The 15,195-nt window shown below is 42.3% G+C and overlaps 3 protein-coding genes and 1 long non-coding RNA gene across 7 annotated transcripts in view; 1 reads left to right on the forward strand and 3 right to left on the reverse strand.

The window, feature by feature from the left end:
• Positions 1–635: 635 nt before the first annotated feature.
• Positions 636–15,195, reverse strand: part of apoc1 (apolipoprotein C-I) — a 123,500-nt gene continuing 108,940 nt past the window's right edge. The window contains exons 1-4 of one of the 2 annotated variants that reach the window (XM_084027279.1): positions 1,687–1,832; positions 1,303–1,370; positions 1,069–1,216; positions 636–976 (exon numbers count right to left, since the gene is read on the reverse strand). In XM_084027279.1, coding sequence (XP_083883405.1) covers positions 916–976; positions 1,069–1,216; positions 1,303–1,370; positions 1,687–1,817 — 408 coding nt within the window. In that variant the 5' untranslated portion in view covers positions 1,818–1,832 and the 3' untranslated portion in view covers positions 636–915. Of the gene's footprint in view, positions 977–1,068; positions 1,217–1,302; positions 1,373–1,686; positions 1,833–15,195 lie in introns of those variants that run through there. The other variant, XM_084027280.1, reaches the window with a different exon arrangement.
• On the reverse strand, positions 6,084–7,579 carry apoeb (apolipoprotein Eb). Of its 2 annotated transcripts, XM_084027270.1 has the most exons (5): positions 7,493–7,579; positions 7,191–7,256; positions 6,944–7,097; positions 6,524–6,811; positions 6,084–6,434 (listed from the first exon to the last, which is right to left on the reverse strand). In XM_084027270.1, exons 2-5 carry the CDS (start codon positions 7,231–7,233, stop codon positions 6,089–6,091), a joined length of 831 nt encoding a protein of 276 aa, XP_083883396.1. In that variant the 5' UTR covers positions 7,234–7,256; positions 7,493–7,579; the 3' UTR covers positions 6,084–6,088. The 2 variants fall into 2 exon arrangements, with proteins under 2 accessions (XP_083883396.1, XP_083883395.1); XM_084027269.1 differs by lacking the exon at positions 7,493–7,579 and having other exon boundaries at positions 7,191–7,347.
• On the forward strand, positions 9,803–15,165 carry LOC311024729. The gene is made up of 3 exons (XR_014598327.1): positions 9,803–9,959; positions 12,564–12,793; positions 14,949–15,165. It is a non-coding gene; the product is annotated as an uncharacterized lncRNA (long non-coding RNA).
• On the reverse strand, positions 11,898–14,219 carry LOC311024721 (uncharacterized protein). 2 transcript variants are annotated; one of them, XM_084027272.1, is made up of 3 exons: positions 12,886–14,219; positions 12,608–12,758; positions 11,898–12,521 (listed from the first exon to the last, which is right to left on the reverse strand). In XM_084027272.1, the coding sequence occupies exons 1-3, from the start codon at positions 12,923–12,925 to the stop codon at positions 11,945–11,947; spliced, it is 768 nt and encodes a 255-aa protein (XP_083883398.1). In that variant the 5' UTR covers positions 12,926–14,219; the 3' UTR covers positions 11,898–11,944. The 2 variants fall into 2 exon arrangements, with proteins under 2 accessions (XP_083883398.1, XP_083883397.1); XM_084027271.1 differs by having other exon boundaries at positions 12,608–12,761.

Consider the following 15,195-nt stretch of genomic DNA (forward strand, 5'->3'; position numbering starts at 1 on the left):
TTAAAATGGGACGTGCTTATCATTATCAGGCTTTTTAGTATGATGGAACACAGTTGCAGTTTGAATATAACACTGATTTCCTGTGATTGCCCTTGTTTAAATGAGGACCCGCAATCCTGGAAACTGTGTTCATGGCTGAGTCCAGCAAAGGCCCCCTTTATTTTGTTAATATTCCAACTCCTAGTTTTCATGTCGGCTTTAGAATAATTGTTTTATATATATATATTTTTTATCCCCAATAATATTTTAAGATCAGGTTTTTGCTTGTTATGTGTGCTATCTTGTAAATATGAATTTAATAATCCCAGTTCATAGGTGCTTAATGTAAAAAGAGAATGCAATGGAACCTTAAATTTATTTTTTTTCTGCCTGTAATATTTAAATTAAATAAATCTGTTAATTGGCTTTCCCATAAAGTGCCCCTTCCAGGTATACTTAATAAAATAACCTTTAAATAATATATATATCTTATGATAAAATTGACCCTTCTTTAAATAAAAAAATAAGTGAGATTATTATTCTGTTTTTTTTTTTGTTCACCTGACTTCATAATCATTTAGACCTATCTAATAATTATAACAGTTAGGAAATACATGAATTGTTATCATTTATATAACATAAAGGCCATACTGTCATAGACACAAACTGTTTATTTATTTAATTAATTCAGCGGGATACGTTAAAAAGTTCTTATTTTCTCTCAATTAACACACACATACTAACACATGATGTATATTAAATACAACATATTTTCTGACGTCTTTATTGCACTTTTTCACATTTATCCTTCAAAAAGATTACATTCTCTCTCTCTTACAGAGAGGCGATGCAACCATTTCTGGTTGAGCAAGTTGTGTGAAGAGGTCAGAGGTCAGATGGTAAGACAGGGGTGAAGGCTGGAGACAAGGAAGTGATCTACTGTCCGGTTTCTCCTAACCTGACCTTCAAATTTTCAATCTGCTCCTGGATCCAGGATCTGAGGAGGAGAGGATAAAAAAAATCTGTTACACAGTGAAAGTGTCCACGTGAATATCTGTGGTCCCCGTGCGTGTGTGCACGCGCGCTTACTGTGACTGGACTGCGAATTTGCTGGTTCTGAAGTCGTCTAAGCCCGCCCTGGCCTTGTCAGCCCAGTCCCGGCCCATCGCGGCCATCTGCTCGCCGAAGTTAGCGAACTTCTGCTCTATGGTCGGCTCCTCCACATCGGCCTGGGCCTCTGTGGGACAGAGACGAGCCAAGTTACACAACGTGGAAGAAGCGGAAAGAAAACGGAGCTTATAATTTCATGAACACGAGCCTTACCTGTGTATGCGACGAAAGCCAGCATCAGCACGGCAACTGCGAGGTACACTCTCATCTTGGCAGCGACTCTTTGAGGAGGAAGCACGAGGACAGTTTAGTCGTTTTGCATGTTTTTCACGGCACGAAAGAAGAGAGCGAAATGATGACGTCATCAGCGCGTCAGCACCACGGCGCCTGGACAGCTCCCTCCACGGCAGCTAATGATTAACGACTAAAAGCTCGATATCTATGTTATCATATTTCTACTTCTTATTCGCAAGTGTCGCTGTGATTAAGTAGAGAGAGAAAAGTCCCTTCAGGTTAGAGAAAAAACGTATCGATAATCAGTTTGTTATTAAGCTATAAGTTACAATTGGAGTGATGTCAATTAAATGTCAAACATACCTGTTGTGCGTCTCAGAGGAGGAGAGGAAAGAAAAACAATCAAGTGCGTTTGAGCGTTCAAGTGTGTCCCTCTTTATAAGCCCAACTTGGTCCGAGGAGGGTGACGCATAACGCCAGACTTCAGTCAACATGTACACGTGGAGACCTTGAGGTGCCTCTGCCCCCTTTATTGATCATCACCGATGCAATAAAAAAGAGATACTGATTATGATAAAGACAGACACTGATGAGGTGAAGCTAGATTTAAATAGTCATCATCCACCACTGTGTGCAGGATCTACTCCTCGTTTGCAAAGAAGAAATCAGTTTTACTATCAGAAGTATGTGCCTGCTGCACATTTAGAGTGAAATAAAACAGCGATGTGATCAGAGTGTATCCCTCAGCAACAGTGGTGTTAACAGATAAGGTGAAATGTGATGCAGGAGGAGCATAGTTCAGCTGATAGCTCACGTCTGTTGGTAATGTGATTTTGGAAGCTCCTTTGGACCTGAAGTGTTGCCCGTCGTACATTTATTGATAAAAGCCAATCGAGATGTTTTTGATATTGAACAGCTGGACTGCTTCAGGGTCAGAATTTGACTCCATACGCCTGACTGTCAGAATGAAATTTCATTTTTTTGAGAATGATGCACATTCTTCACATCATGTGGATTTCCCATAAAATACAATTTGTTTTCAAATCCCTGTTTGTTATGTAGGCGGTAGATATTGATATTTTAAGTGTTTTGGCTTGTTGCATACATTTACAGTAGTGTGAGAAAGATTCAGAGCCTTTACTTTTTACATTCACTAGGATGTCTCTACCTTGTATGTGAAAAGTATATATGACAAATAAATGTAGTAGTAATATGTAATATTTCCCTCATATCCCATGAAGTGGAGTAGAAATTAGCATACAATGGAATTTACTTTCCATCACTGTCCCTAGTTACATTTTTATAATATGCATTACTTCTTTATGTTTTGGCCAACTCCGCTAATTGAATAGCATCCTAAGACCCACATTTCTGTTGAGCTTGGGGTAAAAGTTACTGATGGCTCTCACTCTCAAGTACTGTACTCAAGTAGACTGCTTTTCTGTAATTTCCTCTTCTGGTCTGGCATATTTTTCCATTTGGTTCTTTGCTAAGAACTCCATTGCCTCATGTCTCATTTATCCAGACCTTCCCTTTCTTGAAAGGGGAAGTGAGCCAGACGAAGCCTTATGTGGTCCATCTTGTAAGGTAGCATGCGGCAGAAAAACAATACAGTTGGTTGACCTCCAGCAACCCCCTCATTACGACTGTGACACGAGCTTGAGCCAGGAAGTTTGATCGTTTGAAGGCTACATCACAGCTTAACATATCTGTTTTCACACCAAGCAGTCTGCCGAATTGGCCTCTATAAGGTGCAATCGCTGATGAAAGGCCTCCAATTGAGTTAAATGAGCCTTCACATCCCTCAACATCCCACATATCACCTCTGAAAGAGCCAAAATCCCCCATCTCCTTTGTCATGGAGTGGCCAGTGGGTTTATGCATGAGCTTGCGCTTGCGTGCATTTAATCTCCTCTTGAATAATTGCAGGAGGCATAGGGCGTGAAAGTGCATGTCTTGCGTGCTCCCAATTTGCAATAACAAGCTTACAAAAAGGTTGTTTTTGTGTTTGGCCGAGGGCTCCTGTGGTGACTGATTCTTTGTGCCAGCTCTGAAGGAGAAGGAAAAGATGGAAAGAAGAGAGGGGGTTGTAATGGGAGGTAGAATCTCTGCATGGGGTGCTTGGGGAAGGTTACTTGGAGTCATGGGCTAGCTAGCACCTGCTAGTTTGCTGGGACTTTTTTTTTTTAAGTTGGTGGGCAGTGCTGACAGCGCAGACATGTTATAGGAGCAAATGGAGCAGAAGTGCTGAATTGGCAGGATGCTTGTGGTTTTCCTGTTTTTGACCATCCGTGACTGATCCTCACAACGGACAGTTTAATGTCAGAGTTTCACTCGTCTGTTGTTCTCCAAATGAACACCGGTTTCTGAACGGAGTGATGTCACAGGGGACAAACACCCAGTCATGGCGTTAGTCATTCTGATACTTTACATGCGATGCCCTTTACCTCAGACAGAAAGGGTAAACATGTTTTTGTGTTACACAATGAGGTTGTTTTGTAGAGAAAAGCTAGAAGAAGAAGCAAATAATTCAATTTAAAAACATATGAATGTACAATTATCTAAGCCACTATTTTTAAAGATTATTTGGGGGATTTAGCCTTTATTTTTGTTAGTTTATAGAGAGTTAAACAGGAAATAAGTATTTCAGTTTTATCTCAACTTCGAGTGCTTCTCACCACCTCCTCGATTTGAATGTACCTCAGAAAAAACGTGTGTGCTGCTCTTGACACTCTCAGAGGTTTGTGTTTCTTCCAAAAAAGGAAAACACAGCTGCATAGTTGTGCAGCATGGATTCAAGTGGAGGGGTCAGAGGAGAGGAGAGGAGATGAATGAGGGACAAATGGTGTCCTCTACTGGCCTCTGCACTTAAAAGAAATATCCTGCTGAGCTCCATGATCATAAACCTTTTTTTTTTTTTTGATGAGTGAGTGATCTGAGTTTAGGAGACCCTTAGGTTGGTCCAGATGTGTAGCAAGCAAAAATAAATCTCATCATTTTTGATTGACGTGGTTTGCTGTAGTGTATTGTGTTGTGAGGTAAGAAAGGGAAAAGACTAATTTTTTAATTATTAAAAGAAACATTAAAAGTACATTTAGAAATAACGGTATGTAAAGGTTATCTGCAGATCTTTTTTTTTCTTTAATAGCTGGCGGTGAGAGAGGGAGGCAGTAAAGACTGCAGTTTACTGATGTGCATCCCAGGATGCACATTCTGGCAAACATACATGCATGTGGGCACGCTGTCAACAAACGGTATCTGTATTTATGAATATCGCTTATTGGCATGTCTGAGCAAACGCATTGTATAAAAGCACTGCTGCCTGCTTATAATACGATCTGAGCCGAGATAAAGGCAGATAAGATAGTGTCGCCGTAAAGAGGATTCAATCAAGGGCACAGTGTGTTCCCAAATGCCTGCTCAGATCCAGACAAAGGAATCTGGGAACAGATCTTTTTCAAGTCTGGACTAGCGAAAACTGTAGGCTGAGGCTTGTGTGCGTGTGTGTGTGGGGGGGGGGGGAGGGGGGGTTGCATGAGAGCAAATGGAAAAAGGGAGAGGATTAGGGTGGAGTACAGGAGCAAATAATCAGTTTTTTATGTCTCTAGAGACGGCAAATTAAAGACACAATTCAGCAAAGAAGGAAAGGATGACCACTGTGATAGTGTGTGTGTGTGTGTGTGTGTGTGTGTGTGTGTGTGTGTGTGTGTGTGTGTGTGTGTGTGCGTCAGCGGTGGTTGGAAACAGGGCAATAATATAAATGCGCTTGTATAATCATCCCTGCAGCCTTATGCAACTGCTAAATGTAATAGATAATGATTGAGTTTTACTTGCTCAGAATGGTAGTTTTAGCACGTTGGTGACCTTTAAAGTCACTCTTCTTGCGATTATTTTAGACATTTTCAGAATTGCAGTCAAAATCACTATAGAGACTATGTTGGCTCAGGATCCGGAAGCTTAGTCAAGTTTCCAATTGTTAGTGTAGCTGAATCATGGTCTTAAATCATAGATTACCCTTGTAATTGATCAGAGAAATAAAACAGTTGAACAAAGCAATCTTTTCTAACTTCTTTATTCATCAGCACTGGTCAGCACACTGACACAGTGAGCAGCATGGTGGGCGTATGACACGTGACACACGAGGGACGCTCTATAGGCAGACTGAAGAACAGACAGGCAGCATTTACACTCTCCAATTGTCGCTTTACTTTCCACTTCTCTGTGAAGCACAACAAGAAAATGCAGACAATACAGAAGGACCTTTCTAGAAAAAAACAAGCATCCCCCCACCCCCCAACTTTTGATCATCATCACAAATCAGTGCATTTATTGAAAAGAAAGACACTCGTGTTTGGTGTATTTTAGGGTTGATAATCCATCCCTGGCTATGAGGCCCAGCAGTTTTATATAAACAACCAAACACAGGATGTAGGAAACTCAATACAACATATCTGGGTGGTGGTTGGGTGGGTGTAGAACAGTTAACAGTAGAATAGCAAAGCATATTAGAAATAATGGCCTCCTGTTTGTGTATTAAAGGCAGTGTTGTTTAGTTTGGCGCTTGTGTTCAGGGATGAAGGGAGATGATGAGAGACGGAAGGAGACGTTTTTCTGATGGTTCTTGGCCACCTCATCGTCCCTCATCAACACCCTTATCCTGACCAGCAGAGCACCAGAATGACGTTATCACCAGTAACCCCCCCCCCCCCCCTCCCCCTTCCCCTCTTTGCCATGCAGGGTTTTTCAGAAAATCAAGAGTCTTTCTTTAAGAAGAGGCGTTCTCCTTGACCTTGTCCACGATGTTCTCGATCTGCTCGCGGATCTGGGTGGCATAGGGGGAGATCATCTCGGTCAGCTCGTCAATCTTGCCCTCCAGGGAGATGCGCAGGTCCTGGGCGGTTTGCTCCAGCTGGGTCTTGATGCCTTCGGCCTGGCTCTCCAGCTGTGAGCCCAAGCCCTCGGCCTGGGTCTTCAGCATGGTGGAGATGTCACTCAGCTTCTTGGCGGCGGTGTTGCCGGCCTCCTGGACGTAGGGCTCAACGTTCTCCCTCACGGTGTCCAGGTTCTGGGAGGTTCGGGACTGGAGCTCGCCGAGGTAGGTGGACACGGTGCTTTGGGGGAGGAAAAGAAGACGACACGTTAGATATAAAGTTAAAAAAAAAAGAGTATGAGAAAATGTAACAACCTCCTGCATTCTTACTTGCGAATCTCCTCGGTGTCCTTGTTCAGGCGCTTCTTCAGCTTGTGGGTGTAGGTGTTGATGCGGCCGTGGACGTCGTCAGCGTTCTGCTCCACCATGGACTTGAGCTCACCAAGATACTCGGTGCTGCGCTCCTTGGCGTCCACCATGTCCTTCTGGAGTCTGTTGGCCAGGAGCTGCAGGTCCTGGGACAGCTGTCCGGTGGAGTCGGCGGTGTAGGGGGCCAGCTTGGTCTGGATCTCTTCACTGTACGCCGTCAGCTCTGCCATGCTGTCAGTGATCAGAGTGCTGGAAGCAAGGGGAGAACAAGATTACATGAGACATGAGTTCTCACAATAAGATTGTAAGCAGAGTTCAAGGATTGAAAATGAGATGTGAAAGGAGAGACGTGTGTAATCACAAATAAGAAGATGAACTTACTCCAACTCCCTGGAGAGCTGAGAGGCCTTGACGTCCTGCACGACCCCGTCAGCTTTTTGGTTCAGGTCGGCGACGTACTGCCAGAAACGCTCCACGGCGACCTCCCATCTCTGCTGGGTGGCATCAGCCTGGCGCACAACACGGGCGTTGCAGCCTGTCGTGTGGGCATGGGGGAAATGTTAGATTCAAATATACAAAGAAAAGAAAGTGATGTGTTAAACCTTTACACTTAAGTAAATGCACTTACCGGTGAAGACGGCGAGAGCGAGGATCAGAGCTACAGCCTGCATGGTTGTTGGATAGACAGATACACCTGGCAGGTAGAGAGGGGGTGAAAGGTAAGCGACAATAAAATGCAAACACATGTCGCAGCATTTCATCTTGTAAAGATTATAATTTAACTAGGAATGTTATTTAGGTGAAAGTTTCCTAAATAATAAAGTCACACCATTTAACTTATCACAAATATATAATAAATACATCAAAACTAACAAGCATAATAACGTTTCTATCAGCTGGTATGAAGAGTCTTGCGGTGCTGCCACTCACCTGAGAGGTTGAGCTTCCTCCGTGCTCCCTGGATGGAGACCGACGGCTTTTATACAGTGGCAGGAAAAGGCGGAGGGAGGGAGGGGTGCGCGCGCTCGTGCGTGCGTGCGTGCGTGCTCACGTGGTGGGTGATGATGACGATTTGGCAGCGCGGATTCCTGTTTCTTGTCCGACGCAACATGCCACCAACACCGCGTCCGAAGTTCTCACAGGTTTGAGGGGTTGATTAAGCAACGTGACCGGTCACAAGAATAACGGGGTGAAAGTTACACGTTCAGTCATTAAACATATTCATCATCAGTAAAGCGTCCACATGTAGCTGCCAGAGGGACATTGGCTTTTTTTATTTTAATATACTTTTCTTTCTTTTTTTCATTATTTCTCTACTCAGAGGTGGAATAGTCCAAATGTTTTACTCAAGTAGCACTGCAGCAATCTAAAAATACTCCATTACAAGTAAATGCTGATGAGATAAAGCAACTTCCTTTACAAGCTGGTTTATTTTTTATTTATTATTTAATTTGTAAATGAAGATTTACCTAAGTGTGTGTAGTTGCACAGTATTTCTCTCTGAAATCTAGTGGAATAGAACTATAAGTAGGTCCAAATAAACTGCAATCAACCTACCTCAAAGTACTTGAGTACATGTCCTTTGTTACATCCCACCACTTAAAAGGAGAGAAAGAAAGCTTTATTATATATCACATGTGTTATTTATAGCTAGAACTTTGAAGCATGATGGGATGATTTTGAATGTTCTGGAAAACTATATGAGTGATATTAGATATAGCGAGATCTCAAGTTTGGTACCAATAAGTGTAATTTAACAAATGAATGTAGTGCTTTTTGATATTTTTCTGCAAATTGCATTCTTTTATTGTACCTTTACTTTTTTGGAATTGCTAGTTTTCCCCTTGAGTAACATTTTTAGTGATTCCTCCACTGTTTTTTATTGCAGGCTTGATCATTATCATCAAGTGATCTCATCTGAATATAAATCCCTCTGACGCCAGGATGTAAATAAGCCTTTCACACATGCGCCCCCCCCCCCCCCCACCCGAGGCACACAACCCCCAACATTTGGCATCTCTACATGTAAATCCCACTATTTCAAGCGAGTGTAGTACGTGTGACTTTTCTGCATTTATGCACCAAATTGTGTTTCCTATGTGCCGTACTTGCTGTACCACAGCTTTGAGCTATAAAGCAGCAGAGAGTGTCTAAAGTGCAAATAACGTGACATGTTTGGGCTTGAGGAAGGATTACATGCAATAAAATACAGAGGAGGTGGACTGTTTTACTTCTGTAGACTCTGAGCAAAACAAAGTAAGTGAAATAGGAACCAAAGAGGAGAATGACTGGAATAACATCTGTTTACATGTTGGAGGTTGGCACGGAGGACGAGAAATTTCCTGGATTTTGTAATTGCCAGAGGAGGAGGGGGGGGGGGGGGGGGGGGGTGATGCAGAAAGACGGTAGTTACCTCAGCTTATTGAGCAACACATTTGTTTAGTGGCTGAACATATTTTTGTCGGATTCTGTCTCCGTCAGACAAACCCATTATTTGTTCTATTATGACCAAGATAATTGTAACACAGACAGCTCTTGTTAGTGGTCTGAAGTAGGGAAACCTTTTGTCATATTTGACCAGTTATGTTGTTTTAATTAATAAAAGTATTAAGATAACTGGAACCTGGCTTATTTTAAATGAAACTGATCATACTTTTACAGATCACATTCCCAGTCATGACATAACAGTGTTTGTTTTGCTGCCATTTGATATGATATGTGTGTTTTTTTTTGTAATGCTCTGAATCCATCACTGTCCATGTGCAGTGACCTTTACCCTTTAGGACTTGGCCTCTTTCTTGTCATCCAAACAGTCACTTTTCACAGAAACCCAGGAACAAAGTTTAGATGGGTTGGCTTGGTCAGATAATTAGTGTGAGTGCTTGATAACATTAGCATGCGATAACCTTAAAGGGTCGTCGACGTGTTCAGCGATTGGGAGACTATATGAAGAGTTCAGCTGACGTGTGATGGATGAAAACGTTCCCCTTCTCTGGTCAACGCATCAATCAGGTCGCTAATATTTCCAGTTTAAACACTTTTATATGAAATAACAAATAGACCGTTGACTTTGATACTGGCAGGACAATAGTTTAGAGTGTGTGTGTGTGACTGCGGGAGGTGTGTCGCACACACAGAGATACTGCATGTTTAACCAGATAACAAGTCCAGTCCAGTCCAAACACACAAACAAAACAAGATCAGTCATACAATCCCTCCATTCTGTGTCACGCAATGGCAAAACTACAAACTCCATATTTTTCTGTTTTGTATCACGCAGACGTGATGGAGGACAGTGAACCAGACTGTGTGCCTGACTTTGCTGAGCCTTCGGATATGAAGAGGCAGAGTGAGAGGCGGGGAAGTGATCATAAAGAGTTTCAAGAAGAACCATGAGGTAATACAGTAAAATATCTGACCCGGTCATCTAAACGACAGTCACTTCGCTTTTTTTGCTCCACAACAACAGAGGCAATGTCCAATGTCTATCGCGAGTGTGTGTGTGTGTGTGTGTGTGTGAGACGGCATCTTTAGATGGTGTGAACGAGAGTAACCCCGGCCCCGACGGTGTTCTTCATTGGAAGCTGGTTAGAATGATGTTCTCTTTTTTGGTTAAGTGTGGATGATCTCACTCCGCCGAATGAGGCAACACATCTGTTTGGACGAGTCAGCAGGGTTACTGCGGTTAACATCTGTGGCTTTAATGTTGTTGAACTGGACATTCAAGTTCACAATTGCATGTTCATCCTGCAGCACATCTCCCATTTAGTGACATTGCTGCCTGCGGTAATTCCTCTCATTGTAAGCTATGTCCTTTAACCTAAAAGGACAAAAGCAGAATGTGCAAGTAGAAACATGGTTGCTCGGCAACGTTCCTTTAAGTTCACAAATCTGTTATTTGGCCGAGTATTATTTTAAATCGGTGTAAATTCCATTTTATCAAAGACTTATCTTGACATGTTAGGAAGTACGTTTCTTAACATATTTCGAGTTACATAATAAGATTGATAGCACTCTTATTTGCTTTCTTTGAGAACATTGCACAATTCAATTCTTAAGTGCAATAAGCTTTATTCACTGGCCTTCACAAGTAATAATAAATCATTGGCAGTGAACGTGGATGTTTACCTCTTAATGTTTTCATCTGTCTTTCTTCCTTGTTTCCGTTATCTGCTGTCTGATTGCACAATGGTGGAAAAAAACAAATCTTGTGATTTGTAATTTCAGATTATATTAGGGGATTTTTCTATTTTTTTTGTATTAATTTACCTTAATAATTATGTAATAACTAGGGTCATACCCCCCACCCCCCCAGATCATCGTTTTTGTTAAAGCTGTAGATACAAAAGTGCAAACTCGTGTATCAAGACAAAGTAATTGTAATGGAGTAGCGCAAGAAAATTAGTAATCCAGTGACACCCAGTATTAGTTACTAAATCATTGAACAATGAAGCAGAACCCTTCACATAATCAGTCAAATAAGAAATTAGAGCTCCGTGTGTGTGGAGGGTTAATCGCGAGCACAGTCTGACAGCTGGGGGCAGAACGGAGGAATGTTGTTTGCCCCTGGGTAAGGCAGCGTGGGAGCAATCTGGCAGCAGGGACAGAGGCACAAAAGGAAAAAGGTGGAAGCAGGATGTGTTTATGTGAACTTCCAGACTTGAACAAACCTGAACATGTCCTGCACAAGACCCACAGCTGAATCTTACAGGGGCGTGGCGTGAGGGGGGCAAGGTCTTGCAACATGAACTGAACAAACAAGCAAGGATTTATTCCAGACTTATTTTTATGTGGATCTGAAATGCAACGGTTCTTGCGTTCTTATAGCTGCCAAAAGGGAAATGAGTAAATACATGGTGCCCGTATCTGCTCCAAGTATAAGATGAAGTGACTCTCTGTAGGCACCAGGTGGAGCTAATTCCTCTTAAAGGTTCTTTTTTCAGCCAGTCAAGTCCAAAACAAACACCATTTTTTTTGTTTTCTGTCCAGAAAACTATCATACACAACATATTTTATAATTGCATGATATTTTCTAAATTTAGATGATCAAAACCATTCATTGCTTTCTGTTTTTGTTCATTTAATTTAAATATGAAACATTTGGCATCCTCAAACCTTACCAACACTAGAATTTCAGGTAAATGTTGGAAATAACCATCAGACTCACAAGTTTATGTTTGAATTTTACTTTATTTTTTCATAATATAGGAAGTGAACACAGTGTCTGGTGACAGTCCAACACTCAATATTATAATATCTCTTTTCTTCTCATACTTTATATATATATATATTCAATGTTCAACACAGGGGAAATTGCGATGTTGAAATGTGTGTTCCAAAGTTCCAAAGTTTCTTTCTGTTAAATGTGAGGTGGAGGTTGACTTATTGGGCTTTTACAAAGGAGTCGTAGAGGGAGGAGAGCTGGGCCTGGAGGTCCTGGGCGTAGGGGTCTAGGTTTTCCCTCAGCTCATCAACGTAGGGGGAGGCCATTTCTTTCACCTGTTGGGCTCTCTGAGCCAGCTCACCTTGGACCTTCACGGTCATGGGTGCCACGTTTTCCTTGAAGTCCTGCAGGTGCTGGTCCACCTTCAGCTTCAGGTCGTCGGTATAGGGTCCCAGCTGGGCCTGCAGATCCCTCACACTCTGCTCCAGGTTGGTCTTCAGCTCCTCGCTCTTCTGCGTCAGGATGGTCCTCAGGGCCTCGGGGTCCATGGTTTCTGTGAATGGGGCCAGCTCTTGTTTTAACTGCTCCACCCTCTGCTGGATCTGGGCCTTCATGTCCTCCGTGTAGGGCTCCAGCTTCACCCTGGCAGCGCTCAGCTCCTGGTTCAGGCGCTCTCTCAGCACGTCGGCCTCTGTGGAGACTTTGGTGATGAGCTCCTGGGCTGCAGGGGGAAGCTGCTCCTGCAGGGTGACTGCGTACTTGTTGGCCACATCGGCGCTGTCAGTCAGACGGGCACTAGACGAGAGAGATCACGTTTATAAATTCTTGCTTTTACAGATGATGCATGTCACCGATGGGCATAATGCTCTGGTCTGACATACCTCACATCCTGTCCGAACTGAGATTTCCTGATCATCTGGAGGGTGTCATCAGCTGTCTGGGTTGCCTTGGCCACATAGTCCCAGAATGCATCAGTCAGCACATCCAGCTGTGGCTTGGTTGCATCGGCATAGAAGAGGTTGGCATTGCAGCCTGCTTAATGGACATAAGAACAGTTTGAAGAAACAGTAAGTGATAATTCTGCCTGATTTGAGATTTACAGCAATTCTACTGTTTCAAATTATGATATTTTTTCACGCTTCAAAGAAAAGATACTCACCACTGAAAACGGCTAGGACGAGCACAGCGAGGACCTTCATGGCTCTTAGACCTAGAGATACAAAGCTGGTTAGCACGGCGCTGAAACAAAAGCCTCAGCAGTTAAACGGAGACAATTCTTCACCATCTTACCTGACTTTTGCGAGTGTATCTGAAAAGTCCACTAGGCAGTGCTTGTGCTCAGCTGGTTATGTTCTGCAGCTTATATAGCGAGCCGGCCTGTAATGATACCAAAGTCCAACAGCGAGTGCCTTGCTGTCACCTAGCCTCACCCTGACGCCCACCGTGTGTCAGAAGATTCCACATTATCTAATTTCTGTTATCTTTTATCTTTCTTTGTTGGTTTACTTGATCTAAATGTATGTGATTCATCATTGTTAGTAACAAAATCCATACGTTCAACCAGCAGTGAACCTTGTCCTCACAAGCCCGTCTGTAATCACTTAGCCGTTAGCTCTCAGCAGATAACTGTGCCAGACAACAACCTCTCTCCTTAAATTCCTTGATGTCCAGCTTTGTTCAGATATACAGACAATGTTTTATAGCCTCTGTTAGCTTGACATGTTGCCATCACAGTAACGTCTAGTCTCGATGTGTCAGTTTGGCCAAAGGTTAGCAGACTCAAACACCGTCAGCTTCTGTAGGACAAAGTAGCTGCTGTTTCACACCAGACGAGTCATAGTCCACATCTCTGAAGCCACTCATTCAGGTGCACAGCTATGCAAGTGTAAAGTTTTTTAAATTTACACAAATTCACAAAATTAAGTTGCATTCTGCTTAATGTGAGGAAGAAAGTGAAAATATCAGTTTACGTCAGGAGCAAGTCACCATACCTCCCATGTTTACAGCAAATGATGCAACTACAAAGCGTGCAATGGGGGGTAGCCATCTTGGAATAATGTGTGAACACTTCAAAAGAGATTTTACTGTTCTCACCCTTCTGCCAAGATGGTGTGAATTCATCAATAGCCTCAGACATCTATAGTATCTGGCTTGTTCAGATTCCATTAAGCAGTTTCTCTTTTTAAAGCATCAAACATAACGTTTTTCAGCTGACTTCAGTATCTGAGATGCTGTGATTTTTAAAAGAAACATACTTTTGTGTGATGTGTTCAGTGACTGTGCAGCTTTGCTCCCACTCGTGGTAATGGATAAATGTCCTTGTCCTTATGAGGGAGAGTTGTGTTACTTCATAGTGTAGATGCTGAAGATGAGAAAGCTTTCTGTCTGGCAATCCTTTCTTCTGACAGCTCTTATCTGTTTATGCCACCTTCTCAGACAGAGTGACAACACTGTGTGCTCTCGTTATACTCCTCATCTTTACTATACTATACATAATCTGTGATAATATTGAGCCTTTTTTCGCTTTAACAAAAAAACAAATTTACGTTTCAACAACTACAATATAAAACTAAAAACTAAAGCAAGCCAAGTTCCAGTTGAAAATGTCAATGGTAAGAATATGAGAATATAAAAAAGATGGATGGATGATGGACGGATGGTGGCAGCAGGACTTCTTCTAATAAATATGTCTTTCGAGTCTCAGGGAGTATGTTATCTTAACCCATCTGGCATTTCTCGTACCTTCTCAGTCCACATATTATATGATGGGGTGTCAGGTTTAAACACTTAATTGCAATACATTTAATTGCTGCTGTTAGCAATATCAGTTGAAGATATAACTTCAAAGCCCATTGGCATTAAGCCAAATAATGCCACCTTTGAATCTATTGTGAAATTGTGGTGATGGTGCCAATTTGTGAACCACATTTTCTCTCAAACATATATTTGAGAGTTGAGAAAGTTAATTCTCTGTCTGTATTCATTTCTATTGTTTAATGCCTTTTGCTATGGTTATTCACTTTGCTTAAGTTCACTAGTGGAAGCATACTAAGGTTATCTGGAGTTTATCTGCAGGCTCTCACCACTGGTCTATGTGGGTGGTTAATTACCATTTCCTAAATGCTTTATCGAGAGAGAGGTCAGAACTAGTACAAAATCTCTTGTGGAGTAAGATAGTTTTTAATGTTAGGACACCTAACCTCACAGTAAATATTGTGTCAGTATGTCTGCATTGTAGCCTCGGTCAGATGATAGTGGCCCCTGAGGAGCAGCAGAAATAGGAAGAGGGCCATTGTGACAACATGGAAGGGACTCCTGGACTTTGGGCTCTTGACTACAACTGTCATGTGGCTTCAGTATATATACATGGAAGTGGCAGGCTGAGGCACTCACAAACAAGCTCCACTCTGAGAGACGCACAAGGAAAAAAAAAAAGCAGGTGAGAATCTCTCTTTCAAAATAAACTTTC

This window comes from Eutrigla gurnardus, assembly GCF_963514095.1.
Source record: "Eutrigla gurnardus genome assembly, chromosome: 14".
Classification (NCBI taxonomy): Eukaryota; Metazoa; Chordata; class Actinopteri; order Perciformes; family Triglidae; genus Eutrigla; species Eutrigla gurnardus.

What these genes read in the sequence shown, in the direction of transcription:
- apoeb (XM_084027269.1), bottom strand. Translation starts at nt 7,323, where the DNA reads ATGAAATGCTGCGACATGTGTTTGCATTTTATTGTCGCTTACCTTTCA. An exon ending in CAGCTCTCCAGGGAGTTGGA is followed by an intron (nt 6,812 to 6,943) that starts GTAAGTTCATCT and finishes CCTTGCTTCCAG; the next exon opens with CACTCTGATCACTGACAGCA. An exon ending in GACACCGAGGAGATTCGCAA is followed by an intron (nt 6,435 to 6,523) that starts GTAAGAATGCAG and finishes CCTCCCCCAAAG; the next exon opens with CACCGTGTCCACCTACCTCG.
- LOC311024721 (XM_084027271.1), bottom strand. Translation starts at nt 12,925, where the DNA reads ATGAAGGTCCTCGCTGTGCTCGTCCTAGCCGTTTTCAGTG. An exon ending in CGTCCTAGCCGTTTTCAGTG is followed by an intron (nt 12,762 to 12,885) that starts GTGAGTATCTTT and finishes ATGTCCATTAAG; the next exon opens with CAGGCTGCAATGCCAACCTC. An exon ending in CAGTTCGGACAGGATGTGAG is followed by an intron (nt 12,522 to 12,607) that starts GTATGTCAGACC and finishes TCTCTCGTCTAG; the next exon opens with TGCCCGTCTGACTGACAGCG.